Source organism: Notamacropus eugenii, chromosome 4 (assembly GCF_028372415.1).
Source record: "Notamacropus eugenii isolate mMacEug1 chromosome 4, mMacEug1.pri_v2, whole genome shotgun sequence".
Taxonomy (NCBI): Eukaryota; Metazoa; Chordata; class Mammalia; order Diprotodontia; family Macropodidae; genus Notamacropus; species Notamacropus eugenii.
The window spans coordinates 95,583,802-95,605,395 of record NC_092875.1 but is presented as its reverse complement, the minus strand read 5'-3'; the positions used below and the strand labels follow the sequence as shown (position 1 = coordinate 95,605,395).

General features: G+C 36.9%; 1 protein-coding gene across 19 annotated transcripts in view; it reads right to left on the bottom strand.

The window, feature by feature from the left end:
• PTK2 (protein tyrosine kinase 2) overlaps positions 1 to 21,594 on the bottom strand; it is a 418,748-nt gene that overhangs the window by 38,978 nt on the left and 358,176 nt on the right. For all 19 annotated transcript variants that reach the window (XM_072602962.1, XM_072602979.1, XM_072602958.1 and 16 more), the window contains 3 exons: positions 11,980 to 12,066; positions 8,169 to 8,306; positions 6,354 to 6,485 (listed from right to left, as the gene is read on the bottom strand). In XM_072602962.1, coding sequence (XP_072459063.1) covers positions 6,354 to 6,485; positions 8,169 to 8,306; positions 11,980 to 12,066 — 357 coding nt within the window. The remainder of the gene's footprint in view (positions 1 to 6,353; positions 6,486 to 8,168; positions 8,307 to 11,979; positions 12,067 to 21,594) is intronic.

The following is a 21,594-nucleotide window of genomic DNA, read 5'->3' as shown; positions in this document are numbered from 1 at the left end:
GCCTCTTACATGTGGGGGGGGTCTCTCCTGCCCTTCCTCCCAGCGAGGCGGGGGAAGCCTTTTACAAAGGTATGGATTGGCTATGGCCTGTGCTACTGGAAGTGCCTACTTGGATGAAATCGCAGAAACATTCAAGTAAAAGATTTTTTCCTACTTGGATTGTACTGACTACTAAACAAGGAAATAGTGATATTTTGACTAGCAGAACTGTTTTTTTAAAAACCATTAAATTAACCAAATGAAAGGTATAATATGCTTACTACCAAAAAAGGTAAAACAGGTTTATTACCAAGAGGCTTGAAGTCCCTTCCAGGGATAATGGTCTTAAAAAGCTGCTGTGGTTGAAAAATTCTTTACCTTGCAGTCAACCTGGTGAAGACCTTTGACAAACTTAGCTAGGCTAGGCTTCAGACAAGGGCCTTATAGCCCAGCACTAGGTGTATGTTTGGAACCTTCACGGTTTGGAAACACTAATCAGAGACTTGTGGGGAGAACCCAGTCAACTATGTGTTACAGTGCAGATTACTTTAGATTGGAGGTATGCAGGAAATAGATGACATCTGTATCCCTAAGCACAAATGCAAAGAATCTTAGAGTTGTAAAGGATCTCAGAGATATTATCTTATTCCACCCTTTCCAGAAAGCTGAATCCCTTAGGCAACATCCTCTCAAAGCACTCACTCAACGTCTGCTTTCACAATTTTGAAGTCAGGGAACTCTCCACCCACAGAGAGAGTTCTTTTCATTGTAGGACAGTTCTAGTTGTCAGAAGTTCTTCCTTATATAGAACTGAAGTCTGTCTCACGGTAATGTCTTTTCTCTGATCTGTTTTCCCGGGCCAATCAGAATGTCTAATTCTTCCTTTCATGTGCTAGACTGATATATCTGAAGGCAGAGCCATTTCAATTCCCAAGGCTAACTTAGTTCCAGCTCTCTTCTTCCCTCTACTCCTCCATGACATCATGAGCTTTAGTTGAGGCTATCTCATCCCAGATATTCTCTAATTTGTCCATGATGCTCCTAAAATGTGGCACCTAGAGTTGGCACAAAACTCCAGAGGGGGTTGGATTAGGAATTATTACACCTCCTGTGCTCTGGACACTATGCTTCTATTAATGCAGCTTAAGAACATGTTAGGTTTTCTTTTTATCTTTTTCTTTTTTGGCTCACACACTATGGGTTCACTTAGCTTAGAATCACTGAAGCCTCCAGGTCTTATTTACATAAATTGTGGTCTAACCACTTTCATGGAGTTTATAAGTCCTTGCCTTAAGGGATTTTTATCATTTAGTTGAGAAAACAATCTAACATTTGTTCAACCCCAACTGGGATAGCAAAATAAATGCATTACCTAATGAGGGCTTTTGCAGACTGATTTTGTAGTTTTCTAACATGACATCGTTTAATACAACTCAGGAACTTGCAAATAAATATCCCTTTATAATTATTGTGTCGTGATAATGGAAGGCATGAGGGAGGGGATGAGACGAAGATTAGCTCAGGGGTCACTCTGCACTTAAAGAGCATCTCTGCCAATAGTGTCAAATGGGTAGCAGAAAGGTTGAGGCTCACATCTAGGCTCAGTCACTTGCTAATTGTGTGGCAAGGAAGTCACTTAATTTTCTTGGCCTCAGTTCAACTGACAAATGGAGAGAATGCAATTTGAATCAACAAATATTTATTAAGTGCCTTTTATGGAATACGGTACTGTACTGGGTGCTGGTATTACAAAGTAATAAAGTTCTTGCCCTCAAGGACCTAATACTGTCTTAGGTAGTGGAGAGGATCACAGGACAAGAGATTTAGAGCTCTGATGTCATTGAGTCCTACTTTATCACTAACAGATGAGGAAAAGTGAGACCAAAGAAGTTAAGTGACTTGCCCAGAATCACACACCTAATACAAATATCTGAGGTGGGATCTGAACTCAGATCTTCTGGCCTCCTAGTCCAGCAATCTATCCACTACAGAATGGTGCCTGTCAGATGGGCAGATTGAACAAAGGAGAGATACAAAAGGCTTTAGGAAACTGCAAGACATCATATAAATGTGAGCTATTATTATTAGGAGCCTGTATAATATTGGGGGGTTGGGATAGAGGTGATCTACGCAGAGGGAACACGGTGCCTACAGCTCTTGGACATTTCACAGTATGGGTCTCCCCTGCACTAAAGCAGATTCTAGTCCCTCTGTGCCTTAGTAGAAGGTTATTTATAAACTGCTGTGGCCCTCAAACATTCATCATCTGGTAAAAGGGTCTCTTGAAATATTAGCTAGGCTGGACTTTGAATAATAAACAGAAGAGCTGTGAGTGTGCAAGGAGTTTTCCTAGCTTGGTGGTGCCTAGTAGTGGTAAAAATACTTTACAAGTTTAGAGTCATCTTCATGTCAAGATGACAGTACTCTCTACATTAAAAAAAAGGATCTTAGTAGAGGTGCTCAACAATGATGTGCAAGCAAAAGAACAAACTAAGGAAAAAGGGACACACAGAGGGCAAAAAAGGATTTCCCTTCTCAGTTCTTTGCTTCACCCCGCAAACAAGACTCCTCTCTCCATTTTCAATGCTTCTTTTTCTTGACTTCTCTGTAAGCACTTGACAATGTTCACTTTTCTCTCCTCCCGTAAAGACTCTTCTCTCTCATATTTCCTGACACTATTCTCCTCCTAACTATCTGGCTCTCCCTCAGTGTCCTTTGTTGGATCATTATCTGGTGAAATTTAGCTAGGCTGGACTTTGAATGATAAACAGATAAGGCTATGAAGAGCTTTAAAGGACAGAGAAGTTTAAATTGTTCCTATAGGTAAGAGGAAATTGATGGAATTTATTGATTAGGGCTGGTGACACATTCAGATCTATATTTCAGCAAAATTGCCAGCAGATTTGTGAAAGATGGACCACAGTAAGGAAAGACTTGAGGCAAGATGACCAATTATGAGACAATTACAACAGTTCATGCAAAAATGTGATAAGGACCGGAGCTGAGGTGGTAGCTGTCTAAGTGGAGGGAAGAAAGAAGCTGTGGGGAAAGAAATGAAAAGATTTAGCAACTGATTGGGCATATAGGGTGAGAGTGAGAAGTTGAGAATGAACCAGTGTTGTGAGCCTAGGAGGCCAGAAGGATAGTAGTACCTCTGATAGAAAGAGGGAAGTTCATAAATGGGGTGAATCTTGGAAGAATGATAATTAGGATTTTTTCCCCATATGTTGAGCTTGAGATTCCTACAGGACATTCAGGTTGAAAAATCTACTACGTAACGATAATGTGGGTTGGGGGCTCAGGACAGAGCATGAGGCTGAATTAATAGATCTGGGAACCATCTACATTGCGATGATAAATGAACCTAGAGGAGTTGACAAGATTCCTAAGTGAGATCAGAGTAAGTAAGAACAGAGGTCCTTACTAGGGTGCAGGCTCGGGGTATACTCAATACTTTGAGGGCCTGACATGGATGAAGATCCAAAGGAAACCAAATAGTGGTGAGGCAGGTAAAAAGAGGAGCATTGTCAGAAAGATTCAGAGAACAAAACAGTATCTAGGAGGTTGTCAATAATGTCAAATAGTTATAAAAGATGAAGACTGAGAAAAGGACAGTAAATTAGAAGAAGAAGTACAGGCAAACTCAACATCCAAAACTGAACCCATTATCTTTTTCCTGCTAATGCACCTTTCTTTAGAACTTTCCTATTCTATCAAGGGTACAACCATCCTTACAGTAATGAAAATGTACAATGTCAAAGTCATTTTCTACTTTTCACTCTCACTCACCCTACATATTTAATCAGTTGCCAAATTTTGTCATTTCTTTTCCCACAACAGCTCTCAGATATGTCCTCTTCCCTCCAAACACACAACCAGCACCATTCTTCAGGTCCTTATTATATCCAACCTGGGCTACTGAAATACACTCTTAATTCACCTCCCTGCTTCAGGGTTTCATGCTTCATATCCCACATATACAACTAGTTGCCAAATTTTGTTGTTTCTATGTTGTTTCAATGTTTTGTCATTTCTCCCATCCACCTGCTGATCTCTACTCAAAACCACCATCCTACCTTAGGCCCTTATCACTTCTCATCTGGACTATCAAATAACTGGTCTCCTTGCCTCAAATCTACCTCATTATCCACATAGCCACCCACTGAACTGATTTTCCTAAGCCTTGAGTCTACTGTGTCACTTCTGTATTTAATATACTTCAAGGTCTATTACCCCTAGGATCAAATATACAATACTTTATTTGGCATTTGAAACACTTTGCAACCTGTCTCCAATCCACCTTTTCAAAATTTATTATACACTATTCCTCTCTCCACACTATAATTCAGCCAAACTGGACTCCTCATTTTTCTTGATACATAGCATACTATCTCCCTCACCTCACCTCCATGGCTCAGCTTAAACTCCATCTTCTATAGGAAGCCTTTCATGATCCACCCTGCTGCTAATGCCTTGGGGTCCAGATATCTTGTAATTACTTTGTATATACCTTTATATATTCCTGTCTACCCTAGTTACATTGCATCTCCAATGTCTACCACAGTTCCTGGCATACGTAGAACAGGTACTCTACAAATGTCTGTTCATTCACTGACTGGTTATACCTAGAGGCAGTGCAAATCTGTGGAAAGAGCCTTGTTGTATATACCACGTTTCCTGTTTGTGCTTCAGTTTCCTAATCTGTAAAATGGAGATTCTACCCATACGCCTTACCTTATGGGAAGCTTGGGAGAAAAGCAAGCTTTTGTAAATCTTCAAGTGTAATGCCAATTTGCCAACTCCTATTCCCTGACGCCTCCATTTTAAGTATTCTTTCTCCTCTGACATGACTGTGGTACTTTGCATATACTTTGCATATAGTTGCTTGGATGAAAACTCCTTGCGGGCAAGAACTGTTTTGCTTCTGTCTTTCCATAACCATTATTTAGCATAATGCTTTGCACATAGAGAGTGCTTAATAAATATTTACTAAATCAAATTAAATTGGTTTTGCTTAACTGCTTTACCCTTGTCATAAGAGGTTTAATTGGGAAGGAATATAGCAGGAAGTAAATAATGTAAAAAACAAGGCATCAATAAAACTTTAAAAATGGAAATAATGCAAACAATAACTAATTTTATCTAAAAAGATCATCAATTCCATAAAAATATTTGTGTTACAATTTTACCAGTGTTTCAAAATGAAGAAAACGTATATCACACACACGAAAAGAAAAAGATCAAAAAGAGCACAGAAAACAAGAGATAGGGAGGTATTACAGCACTGGCAAAAGTCCGTGTCTTAGTTTTCAAAAAGGAAAGAGAAGAGTGTTTATAGGCCATTGAGACTGACTTTGATTACTGGCAAAATTGCCAGTAATTTTAGAATATATTTCTAAGAAGAGGGTTTGTGAATACCCAGAAAAGGAAGTGGTTGTACAAACAACTGGCATGCCTTCATTATGGACACATTAGACCAACCTCATTTCCTTTCCTGAGAGGGGAAACTTTATAGACATAGTTTACCTATGCTTCACCTTTTAGAAAAAAAAGGTTCTCTTTTTGTCCTTGTGATCAAGGTACAGAGATATGAACTAGGTAGGGAAGGTATAGCTGGACAGAAGTTTGTCTGGAAAGCTTAAGGGGTTTCAATGGACTGTAAGCTCAACTATGAGTCAACAGTGCCATGGCAACCCCCTCAAAAGCTAATATGACCTTAGGCTGCTATTGAGAACAGTCTAAGGGAGGTGATAATCTCACTGTACTAGACGGTAACCAGAATACTGTTTTGAGTTGTGTGTGCCACATTTTTAAGAAAGATATTGACAATCTGGAAAAAGTCCAGAGGAAGGCAATCAGGATGGAGTAAGATCTTGAGACAATGCCACATGAGGAACAATGGAAGGAAGCAGGGCTGTTTAGCTTGGAGAAGACAGTGTCTAGGCAATATAAGAGAGTCTTCTTCAAATATATGCAGGCCCATCATATAGAACAGGGATTAGATCTGTTCTGAATTGTTCTGACACATTAATAAGCCTCACAGAATCTTGGAGTTGGACAGGATCTCAGAGGTCCTTTATAACACTTGAAAAGGAATCCCCACTACACATTCATGAAAAATGGTCATCCAGCCTATGTTAGAAAACCTCCAGTGATGACTAAACCACTATTTTTCAAGGTACTTGTTGGTAACTTGAAGTTTTAGGAAACATTTCCTTCCTCAGAGAGTAAATCTGCAATTTCTACCTGTTACTCTTAGTTCTGCTTTCTGGGATCAAGAGCAAGAGATCACATCCTTACAACATGTAAGAATCTATCATGGTTGAGCAGAGTTTTCACAGTTGTGAGAGGTATGGTTTTCTGAATGTAATTACCAAAAATCTCTCTTCCTTCTCAAGCCATCGTTGATCTTCTTCCATTTCCTGCTGCTGCCGTATCAACCTCTCTTCCATAAGATGTGCTGGAAGGACTTGGCCTAATCCCCTCATGTCCAATGTGGCAGAGTCCTAAATGATGAGAAAAAACCAAGTCCATACCTTCATTATTCAGATCTGTTCCCTATACCATTGGTACATTTTTCTCAATGACTTTCAAGGAGCAAAACAAACTCTTTACAAAATCTTGGGTAACCACACATTTGTGCCAGGATCTAACTCCAAAGAAAAGATAATAAATTGTGAATAAGAGAATGATTTAGTGGCAGGGAATGATGATATTCTATGATTCAAAGAAATACTTTAAAATCAACTTTGAGGGTTGACAGTAATTCTTAGTTTTTTCACTGAGGAACTGAACATAAGAATCCTGTCCCTCTAAACTGCTTCATTTTGAGTAATCCATTCAATCTCTCTGACCCTCAGTTTTCTCTTCTGCAAAGTGGGGATGATTATCCTTGCTGTGCCTTCTTCACAGCCTGCCATGAAGATCAAGTGAAATAATAAACATAAAGCACTACGTATATGCCAAGGACTGGTGAACTATCATTTCAAAGACTGATTTAAAATATTCTCTAGTTCTGGAAGTCAAAAGAGAACTAAAAAGGAAAATCATTGTAGGGAGAAGGGCAGATTCTCCTGAGAAGTTACATCCTCTGCTCAGACCTCACTAAGTACCTGGTTGTGTGGCACTTTAATATGCTTTAAATGTAACATATATTATAACTATCTGTGTCTTGGCCTTGTCCCCCTGCTACATCAAAAGCTCTGTGAGGGCAGACACCATGCCTTCTCTAGTGCTCTAAACAAAAGGGATGCTTAATAAATGTTTGTTCACTGAACAAAGAACACTGGGCCAGAGAAGCTAGGAAAGCTTAGGAATAAGAAAAATAATGCTTCCTGCTAAGCAGTACATGAAGTGGTACTGTCTGCTTCAGAGAGAGCAGGAATAATAAGTCTAGGACTGAAAATCTTTTCCTGAAAAGGCCAGTCTCCTGTCGCTATGGTGGCCTTCGGTTTTATTTATATGTGGCCTACCATCAGGTTGGTGCTGTCCTCTCCAGAAAAGTAAATGAGAGATTACAGAATCTCCCGTTTGGTATTTCCATAAACAATTTTTATAAAACCTTGGAATCAATCTCTGATTTCCATAGACACTGAACAGACAAGCATATAGGAAAAAAATGTTTTTTCTTATATATAGGAATAGATAAGCCAAATACAGAAAACCGCAGAATTTTTAAGCTCGAAGGGATCTCAGTTAAACTACTCCATGTTAATACATTAGTTTTCTATTACTGTACTATAAGAACAAATATGAAGAAATAAATAAGAATTAGAGAAGCATAGGAAGACACATGAAGCACAGTGAAACAAATGGTACAAGGAGAATAATATACACAATGGCTACAATAATGGAAATAGACAAAAACAATAAGATTACAGTAAATACTATGTAACTACAAAACCAAAGCTTGAGAAAAACAGAAAAAAATGCCTTCCCTTTCTTTGTTATAGAAGTGGCGAACAATGGATATGAAATGTTCTCTATAGTCACACATGGCTGATGTGTGGGTTGGTTTTGCTGACCGTTTTTGTCTTTATTTTTCAATCTTTGTTACAAAGGATTGCTCATTAGGGAGGATACTGATATAATCCAAAATGAATATTACATAAAAGCAAAAGTTAAAAAAGCAAAATAAAGATTTTTTTTTAAAGAAAGAAAAACTGATTTCCTAAGAAAACTTTATTTACCTCCATGTTGGGCTGCCACATTGATACCTCCTGAGGTCGATGGTTCCAAGACTCTGTTTGGTCCAACAGAGATGCCTGACCAGGATAAATGCTGCCAGCCATGGCTGTTATTCCATGAGAACCAGGATAGCCAGAAACCTGTGAATCAGTTATAGAATACATTTTAATATTTTTAAGGATCTTGACTGAGTAGTTTGTACCCAAGCAGGGAAGGAAGTGGAAGGAAAAAAATATGACTTACAAACAACCAGATAAGAAGCAATTTATTATGGAACTGTAAAAAAAATATTCATTTAAAGGGTGAAAAAATACATTCTTCAGATGAAAATACCATAGGTAGACATAAATATGGCTAAACAATATCTGGCTGCCAGCATGTCTCCCATAACTCTGGAACAAATGTCAGAGCCCTACCTTATTTTATGGATGAGGAAGTAGAGGTATAGAATTCTAAGGTTAAGTGACTTACTTGCCCAGTATCACATAGCTAGTAAGTATCTGAGGTAGGTCTTGAACTTGAACTCAGGTCTTCTTGACTTCAAGTTCAATACTCTACAAGAGTCTAGATTAACCCCAAAACTCAAACAAAGACCAAGGATGAATAAGGCAATAGAATTCTCGATTTGGAGGAGGTAAATCTATAGCAGAGGAGAAAAAAGATTATATAGTTTCTTCCCCGCAAAGGGCATCAGAAAGAAAAAGAATATAGTCAATATTTTATACATTGGTTCAAGTCTGAGCTCTTTATCTTACTAGCTGTAAGAACCTGGGCAAATCACAATCTCTATGCCTCAGTTTCTTCATTCACAAAACAAAGGATATTTACACTACCTACCTCATAGGCTTGTGAGGATTAAATGAAATTATAAGTAAAAGGTCACCTACTCACAAAGTTATAAAAATATCAACTATTATGATCATATTAACTATTTCTTAGACTGATGCTGACAAATAATTAATAACTAACCACAGAAATACAAAGACTAAAATGCTAGGATTAAGTGAAATAATGTACATCTCAGGCTGGATTTTCCTTTCAGTCTCTTTCCATTGGTTCCTACCCAAATTCCTACAGGGGTCAAATTACCATTATAGTTTCTTCTAAGATGTGCTGGAGTTTCAATTTTATAGAAATCAAGACAAAAGTGAAAACATCTTAATGATAAAAATAATATTTCCAGAATGTCACTTCATCATCATCATCATCATCATTATCATCCTCTTCCTCCTCCTCCTCATTTTTGAAGAAGGAACCTCTTGCTGCCAGAGAACTTTTAGATAGTTTTCCAATAAAGAAGTTTTCAGTGTTTTGTGGCAACACTCCAAGGAACACAAATAACTATGGGAAAAGACTCAAATGGTTATTACTCAGTCTAAAAAAGAATATGAACCATCCCAAGGAAATCTCTTACTTATAAAAATAAAAATGTTCTCAGGAAATCCAAATACCATGCAGTGCTTTAGCCTTGAGTGATTCCCCCTCCTTTGGACTCTTAACAATATTTATTGTTTGTAGTACTCATCTGATAATTAACATTCTGTCTTGTGAAACTTCTAATGTTGAGGTGTTATTTAAATACTATATGGTTATTTAATTTTTCATGTCAGTGTCGTATCTCTTTGTAAACCTTAAAATGCCAGAGAAATGTGAGCTATTATTGTTTATCATTATTTTTTTGGATAAGGAACAGCACTTTAAGTAGCTGAAGTCAATTTAAATTTCACTTTTCAATTGTAAAGATTCTCAATTTAGGAAAATCTTCAAGACTAATATGCGCACTTATTCTTTTGTTTTCCTTCATTTTTTTTTGGCTTCAAAGAAAACATTTTAATTTATTTTATTTTTTGTTAAAAATACAAAGTAAAAAGCAAAAAAAGTATGTGCACAGCAGAACATAAGAGGATTCAAAATATGTGACAATAACTTTTCATTTCAAGAAAGCTTCTATGATGAATTACATACATTTTTGTGTTGAGAATGGTCCATCTATTCTTTGCTTCCTTGTGAGTTTTCTTTTGTCCTCTGTTCTGCACTTTGTTTTCACTTTGTTCTTTTTTTCCCTACACCTCTCCCTCCCCTCCCAAGGCTACAATAAAGTTTAGATATGTTTCTCTATAGCTCTAGATACATACATATACATAAACAGATATATGCTTTCCCAAAAATATTCTACTGTGGATCTTTGTTTTTATGTTTGTGCATATCTCTGGTCCGTTTTCCTTCCATTTTGATCTCCTTTTCTTTCCTAATCTCCCAGGTTGTTAAGTTCTCTCCTCTATATTTATTTACCTGCATTTACAAGCTGATTTCCTACCTCCCTTCCTCTCAAAGGAATGTAAATTCCTTAAGGGCAGGAACAACTTGGTTTTTGTCTTGTTTTCCCAATGCTTAATAAATGTTGGCAGAATTGAACTTAATTATCCAAGTTATCAAAAGAAACAGTTATTAGAATAGCGAATGACAGCTGTGAAGTTGTGTTATTTTCTGTGTGTGGAACTCATCATGCTTACATATAATAACGCTTAATAATATATAGTAAAAATTTAGAGGACCTAGGTTCAAATCCAGATTTGGACAATTCAACAAAGATTTATTAAATATCTTTTATATTCAAGTCACTATTTTGGGGACATGCAAACAATAGCAAAAATGAAACAATCACTGTCCTCAAGGAGTTTATATTCTATTTACCAGCTCCGCGGCTATGACCATGACCATGGAAGACCATTTCACCTCTATGAGTATTAATTTCCTCAAATGTAATTAAGATATCTTTCAGCTCCAAATCTTATGATCCTGTAATTCTTTTTGGTAAGCTTCCCATATGAAATGGTACAAAAAACTTACTGAAATTAACATGAAAATAACATTTAACCAACACGCACTTTAATAAAGTAGGAAATGATTCCTTTGACTTGAATGACTCTTCAGAAAGTCATGTTGGCTTTCATGTAGTACTACTATTCTGGGTGATCAGTTAAATACCTTAATAATTTATTTTGTTTGGGGGGGGGGAAGGTGGGGAGGAAAGTTATAAGAAGATTTTTAAAAACTATTAAATTTTATATTTCAATCAACAAACATTTATTTTTTCTTTCTCACCTCAACCATCACTAGAAAAAGGAAAAAAAGTCATTTAAACAAATATGTATAGTTAGACAAAACCAGTTCCGAGGTTGACCATGTCCAAAAACATAAAATTTTGCACCTTAAGTCCATTACCTCTATGCCGATTAATGTGCAACATGTTTCATTAATTGCCTGGATGGACTGCTAAATTTCTACCTGGTTCATTCTGCAGTCATCCCTTTATCTTTCCCCATTAAATTTCATTCTTTAAGATGGGAAGATAAGAACCACTGTGATAATTATTCTCTTTTGCTCCCCAAGAGGGACACATTTGTCCTTTTCTAATTTCCCAGAGATTTTTCCTGCTTGTGACTTCTAAAAATTAAGGACCTGCCAATTCATTGCTTAACCTGATTTCCATAATCAAGTCTTGCTGAACTGATATGACTATTATTCACTGAACCTATATTTTGCCTTATTTTACATTTGGCTATGCACCAGAACTTATTCTTAAGAAAAGTGTCATATCTTAACACGAACATCTGTTATGGATCTTGTGACCATAAAAACCATAGGGAAGGTAATAGGTGCATTTAAAATTTATTGACTAGGACCCAAATAACACAGAAACCCAAAAATCTTAAAAAAAAAAAAAACGATCATAAAAAGACGTATTCAACCTCTAAACAGAATTTTCTTCAAAGATATGGAAAAATACAACAATATACTCAGTTCTTTTACCTGGTAATGATTGGCCTGTACCATGTGTTGCGGACTAGGATAAAAGCCTTCGCTGGATCTTGGGCTAGGATAACCAGGTCGGCTGGGCTGTGAATAAATTATAAGCAGTGGTAAAAAGATGAATGTATTGGTTCCTTTAGCAGTCTATTTCTAATTAAATAACATTTATTGAAGAGATTGTAAAAATATGCCTAAGTCAAGGTAGTCAAGAAGGAACACTACACCTAGAGTAAGAAGACCTGGGTTTGAGTTATGGACCTTATGACTGACTTTGTGAAAGACACACCCTTTTAGAGTATCAGTTTATTTTTTTTTAATCTATAAAATGGGGAGAAAATTCTTTCTTTGTTCACCCTGACAGAAGTGAAAACATGGATGAAAAACATTTTGTAAAAGTGAGGTAGTTTATGTCTTCAGGGTCTAGAATAGTGCTGGACACATATAAGGTTCCTAATAAATGCATGCTGAATAAATGAGATAATATGATTGAATAAAGGATTGTCAGATTATTTAATATGATAAATGGTTTAACCAAAAGGACCTAAGATTGAGAGTCAGTAAATCAGAGATTTGATCCCAGTTTAGTGCCCTTCTGGGCCTCAGTTTTGTCCTCTGTCAAATGAGGGAGTTAGAATAAATAATCTCAAATATCCTTTTCCTTTCAAACACTTTATAATCTAGTTAGGGAATTTATGTTGAAATCTAAGTTAAAGAACCAGGTAGAATTCCTGAAGTGGGAGCAGAAAAGGATGAAAAGTGATAAGTAAATAAGTATCACTGACACTGAGGTGAAAATAAAAAGAAATGGGTTTTAAACTCAGTAGGAGGGAAAGAAGATAGTTTTCATGAGGAAGAATTTCTAAATAGAATGTACTGGTGGACATTGGAAAGAGTTCTCAAATGGCTAGACTAGGCCTTTTTTCTTCTCTGTGTACTGAGGCATTCCAGTAGCCCTGGGTTACCAGTGTAAGACGTTACAGGAAGGCCAGTTTCAGCTTGATACAAAGAAGAATGTTTGATCAATTTTGTTTTTTAAAAAATGGCATGGGCTATTTCCTGAGTAGTGGGACAGGCTATTGCCTGGGTGGTGAGTTACTTGTAACAGGACTTGTTTAAGTGGAGAATGGATGACTACTTGCCATGAATGATGCCTAAATTCAATGTTCTTTCAATTAAACCATGCTATATTTTGAAGGAGTAGAGAGACCCAGTATGGTGGGTGGGAGAAGACTAGAAAAATTACTTATTCCAAGACTCCATGTCATTCCCTGATACAAAAACCTTCATTAGCTTCCTATTACTGAAAGGATAACATGCAAACTCTTTATCCTGTCATTTAAGACACTCTACAACCTTATTATAAACTATTTTTCTAGCCTCATTTCATACTACTCCTCACTGAATATGTGCCAGCACTTAGCACAAAGTACTTAATAAAAGCTTCTTGATTGACAGCCTACATCCCCTGTATTTTAGTCAAACTGAACCTTTTCTTATACTTTTATCTCTATTTGCATATACTGCTTCCTCATGTCTGAAACATATTCCACTTATTTCTACCTATTGAAATACATCTTAAAACACTTTAAGACCCAGCTCAGATACCACTTCTTCCATTAAGATTTCCATGATTCCATCTCTCGAAGATGAAAGTGGTCTTGTTACCTCTCATCTTGTCACATTAATCTAAATGCATGTTATATCCCTATTGCTAAATTATAAGCTCCTTGAGCATATGTAATTTTTCACTTTTGTATCTTTAGGGCATGACATAGTAATCTGTATATAATAGGAAACAATAAATATTTCATGAATTTGGTTAAATGTTTTACAGGAATACCATGCCTTAGCTGAGGTTTAGATTATGATCTCTATGACACCTTCCAATTTAAGATTCCATGATCCGCTGTTAAGTGTATCAGTACTATACTGACAGAACGGAAAAATTTTTATTGGGGCAAAAACTCCTAACATCTTAGTTATGAAATGATGTTACTTCTACAAACTGGTGCTATTCAGATGGGGACATCTGGGACACATATACATATGTCTTTTGGCGTAAATTCAAAAGGCTGATTTCTTTCCTTAAAGTATATAAGTAAATTCACCCCATAACAAATGGGGTCTGCTTATCTAACTAAAAAAGGGATGCTAGGAGAAAAAAAATTCACATTCTTTTATGACACTTAGAATCTCAGAACTGTATTAAATTAAAGCGATCATCTAGTATTAATATCCTCATTTTAGAGATGAGGAAACTAAGGTATAGAGAGGAAGTGATTTGCCCGAGTTCACTTAGCTAGTTAGTGGTAAAATTGGGACATGGGGAATCAACCATGTGAATCATCTGTTTGGAGATTGGGGTGGGGGCAATGAAAGATAATATTTTAGGCCAATAACTCTAAAAATGGTTTAGCAACAGTATCATATTCCCAATTACCCAGGTTTGCAACCTGACAGATGACAGTCTGTCATCCTTAACTCTTCACTCTCTCTCACTGCCCCCATCTAACCTGTTGCCAAATCCTGTTTTTACCCTCACAACATCAAGTGAGATCAAATGAGATAATGTTGTGTCCAGCAAATTGCAGGTACTTAATAAATGCTTATTCTCTTTCCTCCCTTCTCCATAACATCTCCTTCTCTCCTCTAATGCTCCCCCCACATTCTGGTACAGGCCCATATCACCTCACACCAGGACTACTGCATTAACATGAGACCTGTTTCCCTACTGCAAGGTTCTCCCCTCTGCAGTATGTTTTCCATTAAGCTGTCAAGTTAACCTTCCTAAGGTACAGGCCTGATGATGTCATCTCCCATTCAGTAAACTCCAGTGACTCCTTTTCACCTTCAGCATCAAATATAAAATCCTCTGGTTAGTGTTTAAAGCCCTTTATAACCTAGCTTCTTCGCACCTTTCCAGTCTTCTTACACCTTACTCTTCCTCCTCCACAATATACTCTGTGATGCAGTGACGCTGCCTCCTGACTGTCCCTTGCACTCTCTCTTCCAGCTCCAGGCATTTTCACTGCCTGGTCCCCATGTCCAGAATTCTCTCATTCTTCATCTTGTCCCCTGGCTTTCTTCAAGTCCCAGAGAAAATCCCACCTTCTTTGTTCCTTTAAAGTTAGTAGCTTTCCTCTGTTGATTATCTCCAAATGATTCTCTTTATGATTTGTTTCTACATAGTTATTGCATGCTGCCTCCCTCATTAGACTGTGAACTCCTTTTTGCTCTTATTTATAGCCCCAGCGCCTTAACACAGTGCCTGTGCTTGGCACATAGTAGGTGCTTGGGGGGTGTGTGCGGAGAGGGTGGGTAATCAGCATTATGCGAAAGAGACAGAGAAGATCACTAAGAAATACATATAAGGTCTAAGTCTTGATACTACATCAACCATAGTATGCTATATATTAACCTTAGGAAACATGAAGTAAGGTTTATGTTACTGGAATGAGCAATGGTTTGGGCTCCTCCAGTATAGGGATGACTTCAGAGAAAATATTCCAAAGAGTATCCTGCGAATTATATTAGGTATTCTTATAATTCTTATGTCCCTCTCTGTCTATAACCTAAGTCTGTGATGATACAGATAGATACACACACAAATATAAACTTATTTTGAATATTTATATTAAGGCATCATGTCACTGTGAATGGAGAGCTGGCCTCTGAGTCAGGAGGACATGGGTTCGAGGGTCACCGCTGACATCTAGCAGAGCCCTGTCATCTCTGGGCAACTTATGTTATGAATTACAGACCAAGTGCTTACCTACATTTGGTAAATGGAGTTTCTCTAATGGGAATGCTGGTCATGGAGTAAAAGTGAGGTATAACAGATGGATACCCTGAGCACTGAACTGGAAACTTTCAACGTATTAAAAGAAGCAGAGGCAGGATTCCAGAACAGTGGATTCACATATAGGGGGTATATATAGAGAAAAGCATCAGAAAAAAAGATGTAGATGGATTGTGATCTATACTGATGAAAAGTACTCATATTAATGACAACAAAGACTTCAGAAATGTTTAAGTATTCATTAGCATATAACAGCACATTAGCATATGACATTAGCATATAACATTCAATAACTCATTTTGGGAGTTATTAAGTACAACTCCATCTGTTTTACTACTGCTTTGTGTTTTGAATCTCAATGGAGAATTTATTTTTCAGATTTTGTAAATTCTTTTTCCAGTCATTCATGAAATTTAAATCTAGAAGCTGCATTTCCTACCTATACTTAATGGAACTGAAATATTGTGATAAGAAACTGTGAGAAGAAATATAAGAACTTGTACAGAACTGAATAGGACCTGTGATATCACCACTGCATACAGGAAAGCAGAGCTGCTAAGTCATGGTGTCACTCAATTTCAGAGTAACTGAATACCTTTTTGAGGTGAAAAATCCTATAAACATGAAATAGGAGAGGATTTGATAGTGAGGATGTCTACTGAGAAACACAGAAAGCAGGTTCAACTCTCGAATGGCAAAGGTATTCAACAATGTGAGAGTTTGCTTATAATTTACCATGCCTCTGTAGTTAAATGCTTCTTTAGAAGGGACAGTAGAAAAAAAGGTTGGCTTTGCTGTCAGAAAACATAATGATGATGATAGCATATAGCAACCTACTCTGTGCCACGTGTCATGCTAAGTGCTTTACAAATATTATTTCATTTGATCCTTGACATAACTCTGAGAAGGAGGTGCTATCACTATTCATATTTTACAGTTGAAGAATTGAAGGCAAATACATTAAATGACTTGCCCAAGGTCACACAACTAGTAAGTGTCTGAGGCAGAATTTCAACCTTGGTTCAAAATCCTGATCTCATTTACAACCTATATAGCATGGGGATACATAACTGAGGCTGTTGGTCCAGAGACACTCTTCTTCTATATCCTATAAGTCTATTATTGTCTAACAGCTGGCTAACAGGAATTGTATATCTTGGGGAAAAAAGTATTAAAATACAGACAGACATAGCCTAAGAATTTTATAGGCAGGAAATCAAGGCAAATTTTGTCAAAGCATTAAGGTAATTTTGGTCTCTAAAACATAAAACCTATTTTTGAATTCTTGCAATTTATTGGGTGTTACAATCATGTGACTTACCTCTCTGTGCCTCAGTTTTTCATCTGCAAATTGGGACTAGCAAGGATGTTGGATCAAATGAGATAATATGCTTTGTAAAGAAGGTGTCATATGAATGACAGCTACTGTTTTTGTTATGCTTCCACAATGAAACTTCATTATGCTGATGAAATCAGCTATCAACCCATCCAAAAAAATTGTCCAGGTCTTTAAAATTTTTAATATAAATTTAAATTAAATTTTAAATACGATTTTTTATTCCAAAGTTTGACACCAAAAAGGGGGCACTGCTATACACAGAGAAGAATGTGAAAAAAACAATCCTCTCTGAAACTCTGAACCTTAGGAACACTTGCTTTAAAAAATTCTACATATTACTTCTTTAAAGTGTTCTATTTATCTATGCTCCCTTTCAACTTTTTTTTGTTCTCTTTGGGATTTAAAAAAAAAAAAACTGCCGCAATGGCTCTCATAGCATCACTATTGCTATTCCTTTTTCTTAAGTCCTCCCTCATCATTTAACTGAGAGGAAAAAAAGAACAAAAAAGCCCTTGCAAAAAATAAGCATAGCTAGCCAAGCGAAAAGAATTCACATAATCGGCATGTCCCAAAAACGTCTTTTTCTGCACCATGTATCCATCAGCTCTGTCTCAGGAGGTGGGGGACGTGCTTTACCACAGGTAACTCAGAGAGAAGGCTGGTCACTGCACTGACCAGAGGCCTTGAGTCCTTCAGGACTGTTTCTCTTTACGCTGTTGCTCTCTAGAATTGCTCTTTTGCACCGGTTCATACAGGAATCTCAAAAATCATGTCGTGTAACTTCTGACAGCCCCTAGGATTCCATTACACTCACAGGCCACAATTGTCTAGGCAGCAATCTAACACATTTTCTTAAATTTTGTGTGTTTTTCCCTCCGTTTAAGACCTCATTCAGGATCAGAAGTTTGCTGTGCTTGTGGTCATTCCTCCAACACTAGAATTTATTTTCCCTCAACTTCCTCCTTTCATTCTTACTATCCCCAATACTTACTTCCCCATTAATGATTACGTGATTTTTATGTGTGAACATGTATCCATTTGAGATTAAGAAGGACATTCATCTACTGGCACTTCTCTGATTCCTTCTTCTACCTTTGTACATTTTTCTCATGCACCCTAATTATGAGAAATAGCACATCCCACTCTCCTATTCCTTTTATTCTTCCGTCTCTTTATCCTCTTCAAAAACTCAGAACAGATACAACCCATTCCCAGGCCCTCTGTTTGTTTTTTAATTTAACTCTCTTAATGCCTTTTTGAAGATGACAATCAGTAAACATTTATTAATCACCTACTATGTGACATGTATTGTGACATTAAAGTTTTAAGGGGACATTTGGTTTTTTTCTCCCCCATTACACTGTTAAGATTGTATCATCATAAACCCCTTCCAATTGTTCAAATTTACCTTTTTAGGTTTCTCTGGACTATTATATTTGTATTTCAAAGTTCCTATTTAGCTCCGGTCTTTTCATCAGAAATGTCTAAAAGTCCTTCGAATGAATTAAGGATTCATTTCAAATTAAGATTACATTTAAATTTATAGGGTAGGTCTTTATATGTATCTGTTGCATTTTGAAAAATTGTATCTTGAGATATTCTCTGGTTTTTGGAAGTTTCCAACACTCAGGTGACCTTTCCTGGGGGTTCCTTGATAATTAAACTTCTTTCTGGATGTCTGCTGTAAGTTTTTGTTTATTTGTGGGACCTTTTCTTTTGAAGTTTCTTTAGAAGGTGATTGGTAGGTTCTTTCTATTTTTACTCTGACCTTTGGTTCTAATGGATTTGGGTAATTTTAATTTATGATTTCCTGAGGGAGTGTATGGACTTTGTTTTCTTAAATCATGCTTTCCAGGGAATCTAATTACTCTTAAATTATTTCTCCTCGATTTGTTATTTTTGGTATCATATATCTTACATTTTCTTCAATTTTTCAATCTTTTGATTTTGTTCTACTATTTCTTGATGCCTAATGGAATTATCTGTTTCTATCTGATCTATCCTATTATGCAGGGTGGCCACAATCTGGGCAAGGTTCACCACTTTGTCTTCTTATTCTTCCAATTTTTTCCTCCAGAGCTTTTATCTAAAACTTGTTAAAATGCTCTGCTTCATTTCCTCTGTTTTCAAAAGTCCTCTGGGAAAGTCCTTTTTTTCCTTTGAGTCTCTGCTTACACTTGTTACAAAGTTATTCACTCCTTTTTGGACATCTTCAGATTTGTGATGAGTTTTCATAATGATTGGTTTTTCTTAGACTTCCTGAACTGAGCCTTTGATAGAGCCAGGCTCTGCCCCTGGGTCTCCCTGGGTCCCTGGGTTTCTGTACCGATCTCCACCTCTCAGGATTAGATGCTTCGTCTGGCATCTAATGGCAGTGTGCTGGGAACCTTGGAGCCCTGTGTTAAGTCTGCAGGGTCCCATTCTGAGCATTTCCAAGGTTGCTACCCTTGGGCCTTTTTTCTAATCTTGTTGCCTTTGGCCATAGAGATTTAGAGGGTACATATGCTCCTAGTGGTATAAGTTACTCTGTATCCCCATTCTTAGCACAGCTTATAGCACAAAATAGGCACTTCATAAACGTTTGTGGACCATAACTGTGACTATCTAATCTAGCTGGAAGGCTAACCTACTTTACAGACTCCTTTCCTATTGTCCTCAGCCTCCCAGCTGACCTCTTCTATAGTTCTAGGGTGGAAGAAGTAATTTATTGTAGTTTCTCATTGATCATGATTCATCATGATTTGTTCTGGTGCCAATTTATGGTTTTGCTGGAGCAGGTATGGGAGTTGGGAGGTCTGACTCCTGTTCAAACAGACCATTTTTATTAATACAATAATAATGATAAACATTCACATAGAACTTTGAGGTTTTACAAAATGCTTTACATAGGTTATCTCATTTGGTCTTCACAACAACCCTGTGAAGTGGGTAATGTTATTATCCCCATTATACAGATGAAGAAACTGAAGCTGAGGATGGCAAGGTAGATTGCCTATAGTAACACAACTAAGTGTCAGTGGCAGGACTGGAACCCAGGTCCATGATTCTAGGGAGTTTTATTGTAATGCTTCATATTCTGATGTCATAATATGTCATATCTGGGTACTCCTGGGGCACAGAGTCTGGAAAAAATCTCTCTCCAGCAGGGATTTGATGATACAATGACTACATATCTGTTGCTTAGGGACAGGCCTAACAAAGTTCAGACGAACTCATTACCATCTGGCTGTAGGATAATGAATTTTTCAGTCACAGTAATTCTCAAAAACCGTAAGTTAAATTAAAGATGGGTTGTAATCTGTGTTGGTGAAAGGATTACTCACACCAACAAAATTACTGCTCTCTCAAGTATTAAAACAATATGATACAAAAATCTAACTGGTCCATTTTGCACAAAAATCTAACTGGTCCATTTTGCAGCAACCATCGAAAACAAAAACTAGCCCAATTTAAATTATGCAAAAACCAATAAACTAGTGAGTTCATTCCATACAAAGTTCCTGAATTCAGTGATTTTTTTAATGCTAGTAGTATATTAGAAAACGAGCTTATTCACCCATGAAGGATATGTTCTGCACTGTATGTCTATGTGCATAGGTATATGCTAAATACTGTTCTTAATAACAAAAATGCTAACACCAGCTAATGTTTACATATTGCTTACTTTGTGCCAGGCAGAGTACTAAACACTTTTTTCTTAAGCTGTCATCGCATTTTAAAATGTGAACAATATTTCCTACTAGCTTTTCCTGTACAATAATGGCACAGATAAGAAAACCGAGCCCCCAGGAAAGGGAAGTGTTGCTTAAGGTCCCATAACTATAATTCAGGTCTCGGCTCCCAGAGCGCTGCTCTAGTCATTTTTGTTGGTTATACTGCATTAAATCTGGGAATTTATAAGCACTAAAAAAAAAAAAAAAAAAAAAAAAAGCTAGCAAAAGTGTGTGAATTCTCATTCCAAGGAACTTATACTAGTTTACTCAAGCCAACCTAACTGCTAATAAATCTTTGTAAGTCAACTAGTATCTTAAACAAAGGTTTAATTTATATCTTTACAAAGTCAAATATTTGCTCTACCAATTCTTCCATGGAAGATTCTAGTTTAATCAGTGTGGCATATAGTATCATCAGAAGAAGAGGCAAAGGACACAGCAGGCAAAAACTGTTACAGCAGACTCTGCATAAACAGCAAAAAATCTTTTACTGGACACCAATTACTTGGCTTACTCAAACACCTAATTAATTTGGTCAAGTAAGTTGTTTTGGACACATCTCAGGGATGCATTTTTTAATATGAGGCAACGGTTTTCTAAGTAGTGGACTTTCTCTGCACCTCCCCTCTACTTTCTAAAGGGTATAGGTCAAAACTGTTTTATACTAAGACAGTTTAATTTTTAAAATTTCAGTATGGTAAATATATAACCCACATCCTCAGACCAAAAAGTCTGAGAACTGACTGACTAAGGCAACTGAAGTC